Raw genomic sequence first — 23,918 nt, 5'->3', positions numbered from 1 at the left:
TAAATAAAAAAAAAACTTTTTATATATATATATATGTTATATAACAAGCAAAATGTATATATATATATACATACAGTGCCACTTGAAAGTTTGTGAAGTTTGTGTGAGCAATTTTAACAAAATAAGAGAGATCATACAAAATTCATGTTATTTTTTATTTAGTACTTTCCTGAGTAAGATATTTTACATAAAATGTTTACATTTTTTATTCCACAAGACAAAATAAAATGCTGCAATTATTCAAATAACTCCATTCAAAAGTTTGTGAACCCTTGGTTCTTAATACTGTGTGTGATTACCTGGATGATCAACAACTGTTTTTTTGTTTGTTTTGTGATGGTTGTTCATGAGTCCCTTGTTCGTTCTGAACAGTTAAACTGAGCTCTGTTCTTCAGAAAAATGCTCCATGTCTTGCGTTATCTTCAGTTTTCCAGCATCTTTTGCATATTTGAACCCTTTCCAGCAGTGACTGTATGATTTTGAGATCCATCTTTTTACACTCAGGACAACTGAGGAACTCAAACACAACTATTTAAAAAGGTTCAAACGTTCACTGATGCTCCAGAGGGGAACATGATGAATTTAGAGCCAGGTGGTAAAAACCTTTTGAATTAGAAGATCAAGGTAAATTGTACTTAATTTGTTTTCCGGGAAACATGCAAGTATCTTCTGTTGCTTCCGAAAGGGCAGTACTGAATGTAACAAATATATATATTTCTACAAAATAAGAAAAATTTGGACATCGTCATCCTGTTCAATGCATCGTGTTTCCTTCTGGAGCGTGTGTGTGTGTGTGTGTGTGTGTGTGTGTGTGTGTGTGTGTGTGTGTGTGCGTTTTAACTAATGCTACCAAATCTTGATAAATACTGTAACAAATGTATTGCTCATTGTTAATTTAACAGTTAATGCCCGTACTTACATTTATTAATGGGTCCTTGTTGTGTTAAAGTGTTACCATCTGACCTTCCTGCTGTTATCACTGGTGTAAAATTATCACTCTGCAATGTGAGCCACACTTACATACATTTTTATTGATGCTATTTATTCTTACAAAACATAATTCATATAGTTATAATTTTAGTTAACATTTTTTTTAAATTCAGTAACAGTGCAATACATGTATATTCATGTGTATATGTGTGTGTGTGTGTGTGTGTGTGTGTGTGTGTAAAATACAAAGCATATATAGTAACTATAAAACAAGCAAAACGTATGAATAAAAATTAAATGATTAAATAAAAAATAAATACAAACATTTACAGATATATGCACAAATAACACTATGAGGCTTGTAAATTACGTTGTATGATCTGGGTTTTTAACTTTAACAGTCCAATGTTCAAAACTTGGCCTTGTGTACATACTTTCCAATTAATCTTCCACTCAAACTGCTCATCTACAAACTGCCCTCATCTATATACATTTTTCTTCTTGGGGTTAGGGGGTGGATTTGAACTGTTTATCAGTAAATGTATTAGGGGTTTCTTCATTATGCAAGTAAATCCAATATTTATTTATTTATTTATTTATTTATTGATTATTTGTTTATGTACTTATTTATTTTTGTCTGTATTCTCTATTCTAAATAATATTCTACTCAAACAGCTGTAGCTGATCTCTCATCCACACTAGTGGTCTGTGAGTAAACAGATCCTGTGGCCTGTACAATATAACTTTTCATGAACTGCACTCTACTTAAGGGTGTCTTATTCAGGAGTCTAAAAAGTTGCCTCCTAAATTTCTCTCCCACAAACACATAAAGAAAGGGATTCACAATGCTGTGTGAGTAAGCCACCGCTTCTGTGATCTGCAGACTTAGACGGATTGCCTTACTGCCCTCACAAGTTGGAGTTATATGTTCCTTCATCTCTGAAGCTTTTACAAAAGCTGCAATATTGTATGGAGCCCAACAGAAGAAGAAGACCACCATCACTGTGATGACAAGACGCATTGCCTGCCTCCTGGAAGAGCGAGCTGAGAGGAGTCTCTTTAAGATCATTGAGTAACAATATCCAATCACGAAAAGTGGAAGAAATAAACCAATGATGTTCATTTTATAGATACCAAATACCTTTGTAATACGATAAGATTCTTGATTATTTGATTGATAAGACATGCATATTTTTGTTTTGTTGTGTTCTGTGGTTTTGAGGTATATCAACTCAGGAAAGGATGCAGAAACTGCAATAATCCATATGACCGCACTGGCTAAGATCCCATATGTCCTTGTTCTGACTCTCAGGGCAAACACAGCATGAACTACAGCCAAGTACCGATCAACACTCATCAGTACAATGAAGAATATCCCACTATAGAATCCAATGTGGTAGACACTGAGGACCATAGTGCACATAAAATCCCCAAAGATCCACTGGTCTCTGGCACTGTGTGCCAGGAAGGGGAGGGAGGAGATTAAGAGCAGGTCAGCAATAGCCAGGTTCAGAAGACAGATGTCAGTCATACTTCTCAGCTTCACACCCATCAAAACCACCCAGATCACCAGTATGTTACCCAGAAAGCCCACCACAAAAAACAGGGAGTACAACACAGGAAGAATGCTAGCTCCATGATTTCCATAAACACAGGAATATGCAGAAGAATCATCAGGTCCATGATAGTAGTCATAATAGTCATCTGTACTTGTTCCATTAGATGTAGCATCTGCAATGTGTCCATCCACACTTAAACAAGAAAAGAAAATATACTATAAGCAAAGCAGAGTTCCTCCTTCAACTGTGACTAATAAATGTGATGTGACCTCACCTGGAAAATGTTGTGGCTTCCACCTTCTGCCAACCCACACTAAAAAGAAATGAATGATATGTCTGTCTTATATCTCGATTAGTTAATGTGACCAGCATTTCATAATGAAATCTATAGGTTTGAAACAGAATAACTTGTGTATGTATAGACCAGGGCTGGATTGGTAATCGGGCATACCAGGCATTTTCCCAATGGGCCGATGCATGTAACAGGCCGACAGAAGTTTTTTTTGTTTGTTTTTTTGCCGAGGACCATCACGCAGGGACAGTGAGCAGCCAGTGGCCCATTGGTTTGTCTCCGGTATTGACAGTGTAAACATCCAATCACAATGCGCTATACACAAATCCGCCGCAAACTCTATGGGCGCCGCCATCTTGCCTGCCGCCATTACTGCGTGCCTGCGAAGTGTGACGTTGTGACACTTGCCGGTGCCCTCTAATGACATTTCAATGAAAGCGGATCCTGCTCATTAAAGAAAATGTCTGGTGAAAGGGAAAATTGGGTAGATGATGTCAGGCAGTGGCCAAAACTTACTGATAAAGGTAATTTATTGACAACATAATGTATTAATGTATAAATATGTAATGTATTGTAATTAAGAAGTGTATTAATTGATGACAACAACAATAAAACCGAACGCTGTCATTACTAGCTGTGTTGTTAATATGTTCACAAGCTTCACAAGTTTCAAATAACTATTAGGCCATCCTTAAAAATATTCTTGTTTGCCATAACTGACCGACCCTGTCAATTTAGGACTGACCCAATTAATTATTTTTTTTTCCCCTTTTTGTCCGAGACCGACTTGCCGATTGTAATTGCGTTAAGACCCACAGATTTTTTTTACTCTTCAAACTAATACAAATGCAATAAAATGTGAGACACGCAATTGACGCTTTTCACACGCTCTCACGCCACACATCCATTTTCTCACGCACAGAAAAATCGCGAAGCAAAGAGGACAGGGAGACCGACAATCTCAGCTCTCAGATTCTGTAAATTGTATTATGAAATTCAAACAATGAATACCGTTTTGGTGCTTGTAAACGTGACGCGACAGATCCCTAGCGGCACCTGAACTGATCATCTCTAGCTAATAGTAAAGAACTCTGTGTAATCCGTATGGTCGTAAACATGGGCAGTCAATGTGCAACAAAGGTTCGTGGATTTCACAAACGGGTTTATTCCATGCCTGTAGTTTTGTGCTGTTGTTAAAACAGCCAATCACACAACACACTCTTCTCGGCATCACTGGACAGCATACGTACTAAAAAAAAACTAAATAAAAATAACTTTTCGTACAGCTATAATCTGCTACAGCCGCCTACGGGACTAACGCTACTTCTGCTACTTCCTTAGCAGCAAGGCACGCAGTAATGGCGGCGCTGCTGTACTTCCGTGTTTCGCCGGATTTGTCTATAGACGGAGCGGTGAAGTATTTTGCTCCGCCTATATAAAGATCACATCATCCCAACTTCTTCCTCGTCGGCTCTTCCCACATTTTCACAGCAGCATTATCAAGAACATCACTCTGCGGTGAGTGATGCGGGCCAAAGAGAAAGGCAGGAGGAGAAGAAGAACAGTTGAATCGGTAAAGTGCTTGATGGTATTCGCAACGGAGACAGGTATCTAACCTATCCTAATGCGCGCGCCATGAGTGTAGAATACGTAAACACTTTTTAATAAAACATAAATTCGTCCCCCGCGATTTTTTGGCCATCAAGTCAAGTGTGTTCATAGAGGTTTCCAGGAACCAATGCGAATAAAGCTAGATTTGAATTAAAAAAGACACTAATACTTTTTAATTAATCCTTTTATTTAGCACGGATGCTTTAATCTGATCAAAAGTTTCGATTAAGACATTTATAATGTTACAAAAAAAAATAAAAATTCAAATAAATGCTGTTCTTCTGATTTTTTTATATTTCTAATTAATGTTGTTATATTGTACTCAGCTGTTTTCAACATAATAATAATAATAAATGTTTTTTTGAGCAGCAAATCGGGATATTTGAATGATTTCTGAAGGATCATGTGACTGGAGTAATGATGCTAAAACTTCAGCTTTAAAAATTGCAGGAATAAATTACATTTTAAAATATATTCAAATAGAAAACATTTATTTTAAATTTTAATTTTATTTAATAATATTATTTATTTTTATTTGTTTTTTTTCTAATAAATGCAGGCTTGGTGAGCAGAAGCGAATTCTTTAAAAAAACATAAAAAATCTTACTGTTCAAAAACTTTTGACGTTTAATATATAATATATCTCGAAGTGGTGGTGGGCCGCCTGGACCAAAAAATGCCAGGGCCGATTTTTTGTCCCAGTCCAGCCCTGGTATAGAGTGATGTGTGTTCATTCAGTTTTCTCCAATGTCCCATTTTCTCATTGTTCTTTTTCTGCGGTTTGGACTACATTTGGAGATGATGTCTGGTCTTACCTTAGCAATTCATCTGTAGAATTCATAATCAGAAACCCAGAGGGAAACTAAGACAAATAGGGAAACATAATGTTTTAGCATAATGCTAAATCTTTAAGGCATTAGTGAAAAAAAAAAAAAAACAGTATCACAATACATGCTTTATGCGACAATATGCAACTGCTTTTTTCATTAATAGAAAAATAAACATTAATATATACATACATACATATATATTTATATAGCATGAATCAGTAACATTTAGGCATCTTTCTTTGATAAATGTCGAAGTGGGTACACTTTATTAAATTCAGTGTATTTGTATACCCCTTAAATATATATTGTACTTAAAAACACAAAATATATGTATTGTTTCATAGCACCTTTACAAACAAAATGCCTTAAATATGCCTCCTCAGAAATATAGATATATACGCACATACAAAAGCATACATTATTGTTCATTTGAGCCACATCAAATTAATGACAATGAATAATATTTATTTTTAATATTTTTATAATTGTATTAGCCTTTTATCCACCTCATAAAAACATGGCTTCTTGTGCTGAGCAATTTTATGTTTTATTTAAAAAATTTATTTTATATTTTTAGAAAATCTTCATTGTTAAACTAATGAGTCTAATTAGTAATTAGTAAATCTTCATTAGTATTCTGTGGAAATCCCAAAGTCACCCTACCACTTTTTACATTTAACAAATAAAGTCTTATTAATTATTTATTAGCGTAACAGAAAATTTCACATACCTATGAGCACTATGAGCCTCGATCTGTGGTGGAAACCACCTGTGACATTCAGACTTATTCTGTGACACTAAATGTTTCCAATAGTTGGTTTACCAACCAAAGTGTGAAACCATAACCATTTAAAACTGATACAAAAGGTGTTTGCTGTAAAAGTAGGGCTCAAATTTAAAGTGCTCTCATGCATATTAAAGGCTTATAAACAAACGCTATTTTAAAAACAGGTTAAACCAATAATGCTTGCCAGGAATACTCACAACTGTGGAAACTGATCTTGCCCCCTGACCTTCCAAGCAAAGACGGGAAGTTGAGATGAGATAAGATAAGATCGTATCATATGAGATAGGTCAAAAAAATCATGATCTGTTATAGTTTTTTTTTTTTCAGGCTATTGGTTTGTGGTACTTCCTTGTATAGGTAAACTGGGGTAGGGGCTTTGCAAATTGCAAAGTAGTTTCATATCGTCTGCAATAGCAATGACTCTATTGGTTCCCACCATGGTTCGATTATGGTTTAGAGGAAATACTTTGCTATGCATCTATAGTCTGTCTTTTTATATGCTAATTTGTCAACAATGCAATGTGAACTTCATAGTGCTTTAATGGTGCAAAAAAATAAAAATATAAAAATGTGCCAATAAATAACCAGTTTAAAGAAAAACACGCTCAGCATTGCACATGTACTCAGAACAGCTGAGCAATGTGTTACCATGTGGTTTTACACACTCTGCACACACCCAACCACTTAAAAGTGCCTTAAAAAAGATATCCATAGTCTGCATAACCTGACAGTAAGATGGACTCTGGTTTTCTTCAAATGTTTTATCATTACATAACAATGATTTGGATGTGCACCATCTTAACGTTTAAGACACTAAAACAGAAAACATGAAACCGTTGGAGGGTATGGTTTACCTTTGCTCTTTTGCGGGTTCCTTTTTTGCCTTGTAAGAGTCTAACTCAAAGTTTTCTATTTCTACAGACTATTTAGGCTTAAACAGTCTGTAGAAACACAGATGTGTTAGACTTAATGGTAGCAAATGTAAACAAAACAAAACAATATATATATATATATATATATATATATATATATATATATATATATATATATATATATATATAAATATATAACAAGATTTTTACATTTGAATTAGCTTCAATATTTAAATGGAGCTTGCTCATATATAAAACCTGTTGACACATTGCTGAAGTCTACACCTCCTCTCAACAAGACACATGATTTGAGCTTTATCTATAGCATAAATGTGTAGGACGATTTTAGATGTCAATCATTTTCAAAGATATTTTTCAGGTCATAAATTCTGGAGGAAAATAGTGCAAGGCACTGGACAAAGATAAAACACTGCAGAGCACATATGCCAACCGCCTGTGTTCACACATGCTATCAAATGAAGTATACTTTGAAAGGTTACACATTCGACTGTACACATAAATTACCCAAAAACAGCCTTGAACTAGGCCAGAATAAGCTTTAACAGTGGTACCAAGCCTTAAACCATATCAGCACCAGTTTTATCCAGAAACCCCAAAAATGAGCCAAATACAGAATCTCAGTCAGGGATCCATCCATAACCAGAATCAACTACAAATAAAAGAGCTCATTAAATCTCTCAAGTTCTTACCACAGCTTGACTAAACAGCTCCAAAAACAGCATTACCATTTTAACTTATTACAAACAAGTTTGACTTGATGTTTCATTGAAGAAGAGAAAAAAAAGTCACTATTATGGTAATATGGTTACTGTAGTGGCACTTAACTTTTGACTCTAATTCTCTTTCAGCTATTTAAATAATCTTTTATTAAAGCTATTTAATATTTTATTAAAAACGCTTGTGCCTTGCTAAAGAAAGAGAATCGTAAAGAGGAAAATCAGCTGCAGATGACTGTACTTCATAAAGAGGTTTAAATGGATAGTTCATCCAAAAATGAAAAGTTGCTGTTAATTTACTTTCCCTCAGGCTATCCAAGCTGTAGGTGACTTATTTTTTTGTTCAGTAGAACAGCAAAGAAGATTTTTAGGTGAAACCATTGTCCTTGGTGCATTCACACTGCCGAGTTTAAGCATAAAAAAAAAAAAAATAATAAAAAACAAACAATAATATATATATACAAACCATAAACTGTAAAAAAATATGGACGTAGTGTCCGTGACGTCACCCATAGACTTCTGAAGAGCGGTTTTGAAGCTCAAAGTGTGCAGAGCGGGCCGTCGCCATCTTGGCAGCACGTCACCGCGCGACTCTCCCGGAAAATCGAAAATGGGCAAAAAGGCAGGAGCTGGTTGCTGAAGCCACGCCCACCTAGCGCGACGGCATTCTCAACAGCGGCCATCCACCTGTCACTCAAGTGGCCACGCCCTTAATTATGCAGAAATTTATGGCTTAATATAATTTAAACGGATGAGTTATAAAAAAATTCACCCCCTCACAGTTGTCATGAAGGACAAAATTAGCTATATAGACTAAAATAATTTTTTGAACCAGGCTGTAAACATGTTTTTTTTCTGCTGTAAAGTTGGGCATTTTAACATGGGGAGTCTATGGGACTGACTCCCTTTTGCAGCAAGCCTCAAGCGGCCAGTCAATGAATTACAGTTTTAGTCACTTCCTTATTGGCTTCACGAGAAAGAGCGCGAGGTTGCCGCTCGATACAAACCCAATTCCAAAAAAGTTGGGACACTGTACAAATTGTGAATAAAACAGAATGCAATGATGTGGAAGTTTCAAATTTAAATATTTTATTCAGAATACAACATAGATGACATATCAAATGTTTAAACTAAGAAAGTGTATAATTTTAAGGGAAAAATAAGTTGATTTTAAATTTAATGGCATCAACACATCTCAAAAAAGTTGGGACAAGGCCATGTTTACCACTGTGTGGCATCCCCTCTTCTTTTTATAACAGTCTGCAAACGTCTGGGGACTGAGGAGACAAGTTGCTCAAGTTTAGGAATAGGAATGTTGTCCCTCTCTTGTTTTTTTTATGATTGTATTTGATTGTCTGTCTTAGGTCTTCTTTGTCACATCTTCCTCTTTATGATGCGCCAAATGTTTTCTATGGGTGAAAGATCTGGACTGCAGGCTGGCCATTTCAGTACCCGGATCCTTCTTCTACGCACCCATGATGTTGTAATTGATGCAGTATGTGGTCTGGCATTGTCATGTTGGAAAATGCAAGGTCTTTCCTGAAAGAGATGACGTCTGGATGGGAGCATATGTTGTTCTAGAACTTGGATATACCTTTCAGCATTGATGGTGCCTTTCCAGATGTGTAAGCTGCCCATGCCACACGCACTCATGCAACCTCATACCATCAGAGATGCAGGCTTCTGAACTGAGTGCTGATAAAAACTTGGGTTGTCCTTGTCCTCTTTAGTCCGGATGACATGGCGTCCCAGTTTTCCAAAAAGAACTTCAAATTTTGATTCGTCTGACCACAGAACAGTTTTCCACTTTGCCACAGTCCATTTTAAACGAGCCTTGGCCCAGAGAAAACGCCTGTGCTTCTGGATCATGTTTAGATATGGTTTCTTTTTTAACCTATAGAGTTTTAGCCGGCAATGGTGAATGGCACGGTGTTCACCGACAATGTTTTCTGGAAGTATTCCTGAGCCCATGTTGTGATTTCCATTACAGTAGCATTCCTGTATGTGATGCAGTGCCGTCTAAGAGCCCGAAGATCACGGGCATCCTGTATGTTTTCCGGCCTTGACCCTTACACACAGAGATTGTTCCAGATTCTCTGAATCTTTGGATGATATTATGCACTGTAGATGATGATAACTTCAAACTACTGAGAAACTCCTTTCTAAAATTGCTCCACTAATTTTTGCCGCAGCATTGGGGGAATTGGTGATCCTCTGTTCATCTTGACTTCTGAGAGACACTGCCACTCTGAGAGGCTCTTTTTATACCCAATCATGTTGCCAATTGACCTAATAAGTTGCAAATTGGTCCTCCAGCTGTTCCTTATATGTACATTTAACTTTTCCGGCCTCTTATTGCTATGTCCCAACTTTTTTGGAATGTACAGCTCTCATGAAATCCAAAATGAGCCAATATTTGGCATGACATTTCAAAATGTCTCACTTTCAACATTTGATATGTTATCTATATTCTATTGTGAATAAAATATAAGTTTATGAGATTTGTAAATTATTCCATTCCTTTTTTACTCACAATTTGTACAGTGTCCCAATTTTTTTGGAATCGGGTTTGTATATCCCACTCTGGCTAGAACACAACAATGGCTGCACTGTACTTGTTCTATTTGTGTTATAATTATTATTGTTTTTATTGTTGTTTGTTTGTTTTTTATTATTATTATTAACTTTGTTTTATTGGGAGGATGAAATAAAATAAAACAGAAATAATAATAATAATAATAATAATAATAATACAGAAAGAAAATGTAGGACACTGCTTTTGTCTTACAGGACAAGCTTTCCATTTCGGCACTTGTCACCTAAGATATCAGGAAACAGAAGTTTGCAGGTAGCATATATATCAACAAATATGAGATTATTTATAAAATCATTAAATTTAATGCATCAATTAAATTTTAAGCAAGTGTGAAAGATACTAGTTTATTCACAAACAATATGCAGAAAGCATCTCTGAAGCACGTTTCACTAATTGAGGTTGTATGTATATATATATATATATATATATACTGTATATATATTGCTATCATTAAATGTTTGATTGCATTATATGGTGCAATGCATGAATAAATGATAAATGATGCATGAACCTTAAATGATGAGCCCATATTTACAAAACAGAAAACAGCACCAAAAATATTTTTAAACAATGTTGTTTTTCTTGGTGCATTAAAATAATAATAATAATAATAATAATAATAATAATAATAATAATAATAATAATAATAATTCTAACCTAAACATGTGTACATTTGATAGGAGAAATATTTGTGTTGGAAGCTTCATTCTCTGACACTTTGGATTGCGTAGATGTGGATTGGTAAGTCTTCACACATCCAAGATATCTTGAAAACACACTTAATAGACATTTCCTAAACTTTTCTCCAAAAATAGCATAAATGACCGGATTTACACAGCAGTGAGTGAGTGCGATCGTCTCTGTCAGGTCCATGGCCATGTTGATACCACGATAAACATTGCAGCCACTTAGAAAGCCAAACTCCTCCAAGGTTTTCAGAAACACCACCACATTGTAGGGCACCCAGAAGACCACAGACACGATGACAATGCCTAAGATGAGCTTTATGGCCCGTTCGTTTTTTGAGTTTTTTGTCTTCTTCACAACCATTAGGACCCTGGTGTAGCAGTAGGCTAAAATGGGCAAAGAGATGAATAGTCCTACTGTGTTTTCACCAAAGTTATGGAAAAGCTTCCACTTCTGGGCTGACCCATCAGGATAAGCTCTCTGACAGCTGGTGATGTTGTCCTCTGTGACCATTGCTGCAAAGATGGCCTCTGGAAGGGCAGCACAGATGGAAACCATCCATATAACGAGACTCACCACAATTCCATATCGCAGCATCTTCGCTCCCAGCACCGCAACGGCATGTACGATGACCAAATAGCGATCCACACTCATTAGAGTCACGAATAAGATCCCGCTGTAAAATCCCACTTGGTATGTACCCGCCATTGCCTTACACATTTCATTGGTTTTTAAGTAGTGGCCCTGAGCATAGAGAGCCCAGAAGGGCAGTGAGAGGACCATCAGTAGGTCTGACAGAGCCAGATTCAGCAGGCAGAGATTTGTCATATTTTTCACATGCATGATTTTCAAGAGGACCCATAAGACGGTGATGTTACCAATGAGGCCAAGTGCAAAAACCATGTAGAAAATGGCAGCCTTGAGATGTGGATTCGGTGATTCCTCAATCGTGCATTTGGTTTCTGTTTTGTAGATGTCATACACTGCTGTATTCATGCTGTAACAAACAGTAAATGTTATTTAGTGACAGGCTGATTAATTGATTGCTTATATCAATATTTGCTGAAGAAAAAGTGACTTGTTAATATATATTATTTTAAATTGTAACTTTTTCATTTAATAATTATTTTATTACTATGTTAGTAAAAATATGTAATTTAATTATAATATTTATAATTGTATTTTATATTTATTTATGTTATAAATATAATTAATTATAATATTTATAATTTGTAAAATTGTAATAAAATCATATTAATATATTTAATTGAACTTTAATTATTTTTTTATGCTGTTTATCCTTGATCTTACACCATAAGCACCACATAAAAAAAAAAAGTACTTTGAAAAATATCTGGATTATTTATGTAACACATTATGCCAATACTGACATATGGTGTCAAGTGAGACCCCATACAGCAGTATCAACGTAACATCAAACTTTATTATAATTAGATTACATTACATTGTAATATACTTGTAATCAGACTACAGTTACTAGTTTGATTACATGATTATATATTATTCACACAATAACAATAGCATTTCTTTTTTTAATTTTGGCATGCAGGAAAAAATAGTAGGCTAGTAGGCTAAATCGTGTGCACAATTTACTAATCTGTTCCCTTGATTTGCTAAATCGTGCACACGATTTATAAATCGAGAGAACAAATTAGTAAATTGTGTGCACGATTTAGCAAATAGGGGGAACGAAATAGTAATCGTGTGCACGTTTTAGTACATCGAGGGAACAAATTAGTCAATCGATTAATAGCATGATTTATTTATTTTTTCTTGCATGTCATGTGCGGGTTTACAAAAATCATTTCAAGTGTTTTCTTAACATTTCAACATTGCATCATGAGTCATTAGAAGGCTTTTGTCTTTCATACACACAACGTCTTTCACCTAGTATATTTACTTGCAATAAACCCTGAAATTTTGACATAATAAATTAATAATTAAATAACATTTTGCATGTTTATGGTTCTCTGACACTGGTTAATGTTCACATTACATGCAAACATTTTTTTTTTTTTCCTGTAAGTGTTTTATTTTAGAAACACACCTGCACTCCCCTTGACATGTGGTCATGCATTAATATGACCTCTACATGTCTGTTACAGTCCATTATATTTCAGATGATTGGAAACTGAATGCTAAATGTCTCGACCACACTGCAGAGGTGCTGACAGATGTCGTGCATGATTGGGACATAGAGGAGAGTAAAATTTCCTGCATCACTACTGAAAATGGGGTAAATATTCATTTCAGTGTTTTTCATGCACACTCACTGGTTAATTTAAATTACAGCATTTTTTGACACTTTAACACATTAGTTGACATCTCAGGAATCTAGCCAGTAGTTATAGTAGTTATATAGCATGTTATAGTTTATAATGTTTAAAATGCATATAATGTTTATTGTCAGATAATAGTTAGATAATAGATAACATGAGCAAATCTCATCCCAATTTGCCTACTTATACTATGCCCTAAAAGGCATTGTATACTCTTTTTGTGAAGAAAAAGTACATACTTTTGAGTATGTAGCAGAATAGCAGGCAAGCTTTGGGACATACTACTGTACTTCATCATAACTGTGTCTTTAACAGACAATCTGTTGCTTAGTTATGTGCATTCTGTCCCTGTTTAAACTGCATTGTAATCATCTTGTCACAGTTAACAAAATCCACATTTCGTTTAATTCAATTTTCCACCATACTGGAGAGAAAAGAAGAGGCACGTTGATCTGCCAGTCACGGGTCTATCATGCCGAGAACTCTCTTCATGATGATGCATTTAAAAGTTAATGACCAAACGTGTCATTATAAAAGTTCAAGTTGTTGATGAAGATTGTATTTATTGTGGTTATAATTAGATTTATTTTTTTAATGTGTTTTTAATTTAGTTTTTTTTACAGAGTCATTGATGTTGTTTTCGTACTAGAAGTTGAAGCACAATCAGAATAAAAAAGTCACATGTAAACAGGTCAATCGGATTGAATTGGCCAGATCCGACTAAAATTTCGATCGGATTGTAAGGGGTGGTCTATTCCTTTGGTAATCCAAGCAAGAGGACATGTAAACACTTGATCAGGTTGAAAACCGAAACTGGAAGTGGAGCAGGACAACGCCCCACCAGTCATTGTTTAAGACTCTCATCAACAGACGACTGGTTTTGGGTGCAGGAAGGGGCACTTTTAGGTTTTTTTTTTTTTTTTTTTTAAAGTAGCCTAAGCAGCACTGCACAACAGTTCATGTGCTGGTCATCACCTGATTAGTACCCGAAGTAGAAAAATAGCATGTGTGCTTTTTAAAACTGTATGTGACAACAGCGGGAAACTCTGTATATTCATACAGTGTGCACATCAAAAGATTAAATCAGATCAGAAGCTTGTGACATATAAATGCGCACATCAACACGATCACTTTATTTAGCGTTCATGTAAACGCTAAGTTATAATTCATCAATCAAAAATGAATTCATTTCGATGGAAACAAAAAGTGTCCATGTAAACGTACTTACTGATTATTTATCACTCAAACCCCTTTCTCTGCCTGTCCGTTGGTCTCACATATCCGCCATGTTTGTAGTTTTAAACACTTTTTATGCGTGTTTGTAGTTCTAATCAAATCCTCGTCTATTTATAATGTGTTGTGGGCAATATTATCCATTAGAGTGCACATCGATCTGGACTTCGAATTTTAATCTCAATTAGTAGACCATCCGGGAATCCTTGGCATACTCTTTTCAACCTTCTATGATTTGGGACATACTAATTCTATTTTCGAATAATTTTTAGGATGGATAATATGCAAATTGGGATGCAGCATTAGTGTTTAGCACAGTTGTCATAGCTTGGAAACATTTGTTTTGTTTAATGTGTTGAGACGTGATGAAGTCGCGTTTGGTCTCGTACTGTATCGCATACCTCGTTAGTGTCTCGCGCTTGCTTAGCCCTTTGCTGTGATAAACAGTAAAGTGTGTTCAGCTGAATTTAATTTCCGTTTTATCAAACGGGTACAAAAAAGGTTAGTATACCGCAGCAGCAGTCGTGGCAGCGCCCGTGTGAAGACTGAAGAGTGTAAAGACCATTGACTCTACCGTGCGACTCCACCATGCAGGGACACTGGCAAGGGACATAAGTAACATAAGCGATTTGGATTCATCCTCTTTTCTTCACCTTGCTTCAGTTCCGTTTCAGTTTTTATGACCAAACCTTACTATGTTTTTCCATATCCCAACCACTCGCAAACCACACACAACACTCTATATCCTAACAACCTGCACACTTTGCCTATGTCTGCTAATACACTACCTTGTTTTTCTATTGGTCTCTGGAATTGTCAACAAAGCAGATTTCATTACATCTATTTCTAATAATTCAAAACTAAACCTCATGGCCCTGACAGAGATGTGCATCAAACCAGAGGACACTGCTACTCCTGCAGCACTCTCCAATAATTTCTCATTTTCCCACACTGCCCATCTCACTGTAAGAGGTGGGGGTACTGATCTGCTTATCTCTAATGATTGGAAATGTAATTTTTTACCTTCTCTGGTTATTAATAGCTCCTTTGAATCACATTCAGTCACTATAACCTAACCTTTTAAACTCCATTTTGTAGTTGTTTATCGACCCCCAGGACCACAAGGTAACTTCTTGGATGAATTAGATGTGCTGCTCTCAAACTTTTCTGAGGCTGGTACTCCCCTAGTTATGCTTGGAGACTTCAACATCCACCTAGATAAACCTCAGGCTGCAGACTTCCACACTCTGCCTGCATCTTTTGATCTCAACTTTTTTGTAGTGGTCTTTTGATCTTGACTACTCAAAAATCAGACAACCAACTGGACCTTATTTACACATGATACTGCTCCACTGATCATGTACTGGTTACTCCACTGCACACCTCGGATCACTTCCTCCTCACTCTTAACCTCAACATGGTTCCTGACACAACACATACCCCTCCACATGTCATCTTTTGACGTAACCTACGCTCACTCTCACCCTCTCGGCTATCTGCTATGGTTTCATATTCGCTTCCTCCCCCTAAAAAGTTAACATCTCTTGATGTTTGATACGGTTAACCACCAGATCCTCTTGTAAACCCTCCGGTGGTTTGAGTCTTAGCTCTCAGATAGGTCCTTCAAGGTATATTGGAGAGGTAAGGTGTCCAAGTTGCAAAATCTAACTACTGGGGTGCCTCAGGGCTCAGTTCTTGGACCACTTCTCTTCTCTGTCTACATGGCATCACTATGCTCTGTCATTCAGAAACATGGCTTTTCATATCACTGCTATGCTGATGACACTCAACTCTACTTCTCTGTTCTTTTTGTATTCTATCAGTTTTCCTTTTATTTATTATATAATTAAAATAAAAACTTGCTATGTGTACCAGCACCTGCGTATCATTGCTCTTTTGCTGATTATGATTGTTTTCATTGTCCTCATTTGTAAGTCGCTTTGGATAAAAGCATCTGCTAAATGACTAAATGTAAATGTAACCCTTTAATAGCTACCATAATCAGATGTTAATTTTCATATTTTTAACAGTTTAATCTTTCTGCAACCGTATGTTCTATAAAGGGCTGTCCATTCAAATTACTCACATAAATTTAAACCCGATCAAAGGTGTTACAAGTGTGTCTTATAATACGTTCAACAGATAGTTACTAAAGTTATTATATTTACAGTACTTGCACAGTATAATCAAGATGCCCTACAGTACTCACAATACTGAATAGAAATCACTTTTATGATATGATATAATTACTGCATAAACAACACTGAATGTAATATATTGGACTGTTCTTTAGGAACAGGTCTATGCTTTTAAGCCAATCACTGTAATGTATCCAAATATGTAATGCATTAAAGATGGATCAAAACACAACATAATGAAAACCAATTAATAAAAATTATGTTTACCTGTCCATATATGTTTCAGTCATGATGATAAATTGCTGTCACTCTTGTTGTTGAGACTGAAAAATACAGTCTTAAATAAAGTCTCTGAATATATTATTTTAAGAGTGAATTTCATATATGTATGAGCACTATGAGCTTCAATCTGTGGTGGAACCCACCAGTAACATTCAGACTTATTCTGTGACACTGAATGTTTCCAGCAGCTGGTTTACCAATCAAAAAAAAGTGTGAGACCATAAACATTTCTACCATTTCAGACTGATATATCAGGTGTATGCTATGAAGAGGTCTAGGACTCATATTTAAAGTGCTCTCCAGGCATATGCATACCAATAAATTAACACACAGTAAATGTTTGGACATATTATTTCAAAAAGATGTAGCAACTTAGCTGAAAAGGGAAATCTACAGTATATAATTAATTAGAAATAATTAAAATCAATTATGTAAAGAATACTTGATGATGGGCCATTTAATTATTAGAAAATAATGCACAATTTAGGTAGCGTGCCACTTACACCTCAGGTGTTTATTATTTAATAATAATTTAACCGACCAGAGTCAATTATTCTGCTTACAATTACCACACCTTAAGACATCGTTCAGATGTTGCATTTAAAGACATTTGTCAGGTTTTTGTCCTTAAAACATGAAATCTTATAAAACACATCCTTTGCTAATTCCAAAATGTCACTTTAGACCAAGTAACGGAGGCTTGAGCCGTCGATAACAGTTATTGAGTTATTAGAAAGGGATAGAGAGAGAAATGAAGAGGGAGAGAGAAAGATAGAATCACATAGAATTACTTGAGTCTGTGCATCTCAGTAGTGTTCAGCATCATCGCCCCGACTAATAGTGAAACTGCAAGTTTGTCTGCTTCAAACATGCTGTTATTATATCGCTAGCAAGAAATGACTAGAAGATCTTAAGTTGCTAAAGTATTTTACTGATAAACTTGTGAAATCTTCGTTTCTGTGTGTGTGAGTGTCCGTATTGTATGCAGGGGTGCTGCTATGGGGGGGGTCTCCCCCTCAGTAGAAATCACGTTCTGGGCCCCCTCTCCTTCGTCAGGCCCTAGGAATTGCAACACCAAGGCAGAGCCATGGCTGCAAACACAAGCATAATTAAGATAAGACCAGAGCTTAATTTGAGCTGGATCCTGCCAGATCCTGTTCTGGAAAATGTCAGATTTTGGATTTTTGTGTGTGTGCATTTGGGACAGAGCGATTACGGGTTTATGTAGATGTATTTGGGGCATGATTTGTAGATTATTTATTGGTCGACAGGTTTTTATACTGTACAAACTGTATTTTCTTTCGTCATAAACCAACCAGTTGGTGGCATTCCACGGTTAATTTATTCAACTGTATCTCAGTTTGCAAATCTTGTATCACATTAATCAGTGTAACTCTTGCACATATAGCTTTTAGCATTTACATTTAATCATTTAGCAGACGCTTTTATCCAAAGCGACTTACAAATGAGAACAATAGAAGCAATCAGATCAACAAGAGAACAACAACAGTATACAAGTGCCATGACAAGTCTCAGTTAGTCTAGTACAGAACACGTAGCCAGGGTTTTTTTTTTTTTTTTTTTTTTTTAAGAATATGCTAGACAAGAAAAGAAAAGGTAAGTGCTTGTATAAGTTGGTTAAGTGCTGGCGAAAAAGATGAGTCTTTAGATGTTTTTTGAAAATGAGTAAAGACTCAGCTGTTCGAATTAAGATCGGGAGGTCATTCCACCAGCTGGGCGCAGTCCAGCAACAATACATGTCGCCAGTTTGCCGGCTTCAAGCAAGATACTGTAAACTTTCTTCTACTCTGTAAAACTCACATTGGTCTGGAGGACTGGGAACAGAAGCACAAACAATAAAAACATCAGTACTTAATTTTATTGTTAATCATATTAGCCGTCTGGTGGTTTTTGGCTCATTTTGACCCGGAGAGAAAAATACTTAATGTTATTGGTTATCACATTAGAATGGTGCTGCTCTTCTGTCTAGAAATATGGCACATAGTCTTAGAGTTCGTATTTGACTAACTGGGGCCCAGGTCAGGAAGCAGACAGATTGGCTAAACAGACTGTCTGCTAGCCGCATCATGTCACAGAAATCAGTTAATTCTCAGCACATAGAGACTCTTTCACCTAGATATCACACTATAGTGTCTGTTCTCCGAACTAGAAAATACAAAAAACATCCAAACCAATTTAAGGATAACAATTTAATTGATGTTCAACAAAAAAAAAAAAAAAAAAAAAAAAAAAAACAGATATAATACAGATAAACAAATGAAAAAGCTTGGCTTATTGAATATCAGGTCCCTTTCTATGAAAGCACTTTGTGTAAATGATATGATCACTGATCATAAACTAGATGTGCTTTGTTTGACAGAAACCTGGCTAAAACCAGATGATTACATTACATTAAATGAGTGTACTCCCCAAGATTACTGTTATAAACATGAGCCGCATCTAAAGGGTAAAGGGGGAGGTGTTGCTACAGTATATAGCAATATCTTCAGTATTTCTAAGAGGTCAGGTTTTAAGTATAATTTGTTTGAAGCTTCATATTACATTATCCAGAGAAACAAGTTTTAATGATAAATCCCCTGTGATGTTTGTGCTGGCTACTGTATACAGGCCAGCAGGGCACCATGCAGACTTTATTAAAGAATTTGCTGATTTTCTATCTGACTTAGTCCTGGCTGCAGATAAAGTCTTAATTGTTGGTGATTTTAATATCCAAGTTGACAATGAAAAAATACATTGGGATCAGTATTCATAGACATTCTGAACTCTATTGGGGTTAGACAACGCGTGTCAGGACCTACTCACTTTCGAAATCATACTCTAGACTTAATACTGTCACATGGAATTGATGTTACTGGCGCATACAAGCCTGTATACAAACCTCACTGATTGGAGTGTTTTTGAAGCTGCTGCCACCGATCTGGACGAGTTCACAGAGACTGTAACATCCTATATCAGTTTCTGTGAAGATATGTGCATTCCTACCAGGACTTATTTAACATACAACATTGACAAGCCATGGTTCACTGCAAAACTCAGACAGCTCTGTCAGGCCAAAGAAGATGCTTCCAGGAATGGGAACAGAGTCTTGTTTAAACAGGCCAAATACAGTACACATTGGAAAAGGAGAACAGAGTGGCAAAGAGGAATTATTCTGAAAAGTTAAGGAACCAATTCTCTTCCAGTGACTCTGCATCAGTGTGGAAATGTAACATACCTGTACATATTAAATTGTCTATTTTGTATATTGTGTTTTTGGAATTTTGCACATTGTCTATTTTGTATATGTGTATATTATTCTTGTTATTATCTGTGTCTTGTCTTGTCACTGTCATTCTGTCACACTGTGGAGCTTCTGTCACTAAAACAAATTCCTTGTATGTGTAAACATACCAGGCAAAAAAGCTCATTCTGATTCTGATTCTGAAATTCTGCAGCAGAGCGATGATATCTCAGATCATTATCTAGTTTCATGTGTATTCCATATAGCTAAAGCTGTACATTCAACTCCTTGTTACAAATATGGTAGAACCATCACCTCTACCACAAAAGACTGCTTTGTAAGTAATCTTCCTGGCTTATCTCCATTCAAATAGCTCAGAACAACTTGATGTAACAGAAACTATGGACTCTCTCTTTTCTAGCACTTTAGATAAGGTTGCTCCTTTACGCTTAAAGGCAACCTATTATGCCCCTTTTTGCAAGATGTAAAATAAATCTCTGATGTCCCCAGAGTGTGTATGTGAAGTTTTAGCTAAAAATACCCTACAGATAATTTTCTATAGCTTGTTGAAATTTACATTTTTAGCATATGAGCCAAAATGCGCTATTTTTTTGTGTGTTTTTCCCTTTAAACGAAAATGAGCTGGTGCCCCACTTTTCAGAAGAGGAGTTTCAAGAGCTCGTGCACTGGCATCATGCCAGCAATAACAGAACACTCTCACGCACTGAAAAATGTCTGAAAATGGTAGTATCGTTGTTTGGAAATTTTTTTTAGATGCTGTTTGGTGTTTTATTCTGTATATTTTCGGATTGTTTTGGTGCTGAATTGTGGGGGATAACGGATTGTTAAAAATAATAACATAGTTGGTCTCATGGTGCCATCACATGCTAACACAAACTTTATAAGTCGCACATGATTATGAGCTTGACAAATTTAAGTGGTAGATTTCACATTCCTATTCATGATCATTCTAGTAGCACGTGAAGGCAGCGTCAGTGAAACAGACAGACACTCGTAGCTTTAGCAACATTACCCTTACGGAGTGCCAAGAAGCACTTTCAGAAAGGCAATGTGGAAAATAAACGCGTGATACTTACTTTTTCTGGAGGTGTAGATGGATCACAAACAGCTGGCACTGCTCCATCCTTCAGGAGCAACTTTTGTGCAAAACCTGCTTTATACTGACCCTTATTCACAAAGAAGTCCGGTGTAAAATGATCCGCGCAAGACATAAATGAATTTCTGTAGAGTTAAAGGAGCATTTTCTTCGAAAACAAAATTAATCCATTTCATCTTCAGCGGCTCAGATAGATTTCAGGAGTAAATGGACAGTTCTGTGTGGATTAATACATCTAGCTACAGAACACCTAAAATGCTATGGAGATATTCTCGTCAGTGCATCAATGACGGACTGTGTACAACTCACTGTGAATTCGCTCAGGGTGGTTCAATGTTATAACAGCAGTGTCTGTCAACATTCTTGGGAATTTTGCATAATAGGTCCCTTTTTAAGGAAGATTAAGGAAAAGGGTACAACATCCTGGTTTAATGGAGCGCAGCTGGAGGAAAACAAAACTAGAGATATTTCATATTGCTTGGCGGAAAAATACTCTCTCCTACAAAAAAGCATTAAAAACTGCTAGATCTGATTACTTTACATCTCTTTTAGAAGAAAACAAACACAACCCAAGTATTTATTCACTACAGTGGCTAAATTAACAAAAAAAAAAAATAACATCAGCAGGTGCAGACATTACCCAGCAGCACAGTAGTAATGACTTTATGAATTACTTTACTTCAAAGATCGAAACTGTTAGAGATAAAAATGTAACCATGCAGCCGTCAGCCACAGTATCGCATCAGATTATAGATCCCCTGAGGAACAATTCCACACATTCTCATCTATTGGAAATTAAGAATTGTATAAACTTTTTAAATCATCTAAACCATCAAAATGTATGTTAGAACCCTATTCCATCTATACCTCTAAAAGAGGGGCTTTCAGAAGTCATAAATACTCTTCTGAATATAATTAACTCATCACTTTCATTAGGATATGTCCCAAAAACCTTTAAACTCGAATCTCACTTTTCTGTAAATTCTTTGCCATTAGGAACATAGGCATGCTATTTGATAGCAATCTTTCCTTTGAAAAACATGTTTCTAGCATTTGTAAAACCGCATTTTTCCATCTTAAAAATATATCTAAATTATTAATGTCAAATGCAGAAACTTTAATTCATGCTTACATGACACAAGGGTTAGATTATTGCAATGTTTTATTTGGTGGTTGCTCTGCATAATTAATAAACAAACTCCAGCTGGTTCAAAATGCAGCAGCTAGAGTACTTACTAGAACCAGGAAGTATGACCATATTAGCCCAGTTCTGTCAACACTGCACCGGCTCCCCATTAAACATTGTATACAATATAAAATCTTGCTAATTATTTATAAAGCCCTGAATGGTTAAGCTCCTCAGCACTTGAGTGAGCTCTTATTGCATTATAGTCCTTCACGTCCACTACAGTCTCAAAACTCTGGCCATTTGATAATACCTAGAATATTAAAATCAACTGCGGGTGGCAGATCCTTTTCCTATTTAGCACCCAATCCCTGGAACAATCTAACCAACACTGTTCGGGAGGCAGACACACTCTGTCAGTTTAAATCTAGATTAAAGACCCATCTCTATAACCTGGCTGGATTGTTAGGCTGCATTAATTAGGTCAACCGGAACCAGGAACAATTCCCATAACACCCGGTGTACTTGTTACATTGTAAGAAGAATGGCATCTACGCTAATATTAGTCTGTTTCTTTCTTATTCTGAGGTAACCGTAGACACCCAGATCCAGTCTGCATCCAGATCAGATGGTGGATGAGCACCTAGTGTCGACCTTGACTGCCCTGAAATGTCAGAAGAGATCAGGATATCTAGATGTGCCCCAGAGACTGATCCCCTTTTGAAGACCTCATCTCCTAAACGGCCATTGGGACAAGACCTCAGGAATCAGATGAGTCCTCTGCACAATCTGACTCTGCTGCATCCTAGATTAAAGCTGCTGGTTTTGTCTGGCCAGAGGAGAAAGACACACTATTTCGACACACTATTTCCCCGTTAATCCTGTAAAGCTGCTTTGACACTATTTGCATTATAAAGAGTGCTATATAAATAATGGTGACTTGACTTGACTTGATAAGACTAAAACGTTATGGTTTTGCTCACACAGGGTATGACAACTTCCCAAACAATTTGGGATAATTTTTTATTAATTTTTTATTTTTCTCCACCTTTTTTTGTGTTTTTTTTCTGGTCATAAATGACTGGCCTATAAAAAAAAGCTTACATTTTTTGTGTTATGCTACATTATCACCAAATCTTGGATACAATCTTATTTTGTCATCTTGTATTCTTTCCATTAGGACAGGTTTTGTATTTCTATTTAGAACTGATTGATGGTAGGCCTCACTGATCTAAGCTTATGCACCTCAGTTTTTTAGTGAAAAACATTATTTATGGATAATTTTGTGAATATTAAATAAAATATTAAAACAAATATTTTATCACATTTGCATACTTTAATGTTTAACCAGGAAGTTTGGTTCAAAATCTTTTTTCTTGTACAAAATGGCACAAAAGTTACATTCTACATTATAAGTCTATAACAGGGTTGGCGAACATTGGTCCTGGAGAGCCGTAGCCCTGCAGAGTTTTGCTTCAACCTTAATAAAGCACACCTGAACAAGCTAAGCAAGGTCTGAGAACGGTTACTGGGAAGCTACAGGCAGGTGAGTTTTAATTAGGGTTTGTAGCTGAATTCTG

General features: G+C 36.1%; 1 protein-coding gene across 4 annotated transcripts; it reads right to left on the bottom strand.

Moving 5' to 3' along the window:
- Window positions 1-778: 778 nt before the first annotated feature.
- LOC109099506 (C-C chemokine receptor type 4-like) lies at window positions 779-21,867 on the bottom strand. 4 transcript variants are annotated; one of them, XM_019113022.2, is made up of 4 exons: window positions 21,193-21,867; window positions 5,208-5,254; window positions 2,764-2,802; window positions 779-2,681 (listed from the first exon to the last, which is right to left on the bottom strand). In XM_019113022.2, the coding sequence occupies exons 1-4, from the start codon at window positions 21,325-21,327 to the stop codon at window positions 1,598-1,600; spliced, it is 1,305 nt and encodes a 434-aa protein (XP_018968567.1). In that variant the 5' UTR covers window positions 21,328-21,867; the 3' UTR covers window positions 779-1,597. The 4 variants fall into 4 exon arrangements, with proteins under 4 accessions (XP_018968567.1, XP_018968568.1, XP_042596437.1 ...); XM_019113023.2 differs by lacking the exon at window positions 21,193-21,867 and adding an exon at window positions 6,207-6,942; XM_042740503.1 differs by lacking the exons at window positions 779-2,681; window positions 2,764-2,802; window positions 5,208-5,254 and adding an exon at window positions 10,147-11,898 and having other exon boundaries at window positions 21,193-21,688.
- Between the last annotated feature and the right edge of the window lie 2,051 nt (window positions 21,868-23,918).

Source organism: Cyprinus carpio, chromosome B16 (assembly GCF_018340385.1).
Source record: "Cyprinus carpio isolate SPL01 chromosome B16, ASM1834038v1, whole genome shotgun sequence".
Taxonomy (NCBI): domain Eukaryota; kingdom Metazoa; phylum Chordata; class Actinopteri; order Cypriniformes; family Cyprinidae; genus Cyprinus; species Cyprinus carpio.
The sequence above is the reverse complement of the archived record's forward strand: the minus strand, read 5'-3'. Positions and strand labels throughout refer to the sequence as shown.

What these genes read in the sequence shown, in the direction of transcription:
- LOC109099506 (XM_019113022.2), bottom strand. Translation starts at nt 21,327, where the DNA reads ATGTCTTGCGCGGATCATTTTACACCGGACTTCTTTGTGAATAAGGGT. An exon ending in CATCTACACCTCCAGAAAAA is followed by an intron (nt 5,255 to 21,192) that starts GTAAGTATCACG and finishes TATTTGTCTTAG; the next exon opens with TTTCCCTCTGGGTTTCTGAT. An exon ending in GAAGCCACAACATTTTCCAG is followed by an intron (nt 2,682 to 2,763) that starts GTGAGGTCACAT and finishes TTCTTGTTTAAG; the next exon opens with TGTGGATGGACACATTGCAG.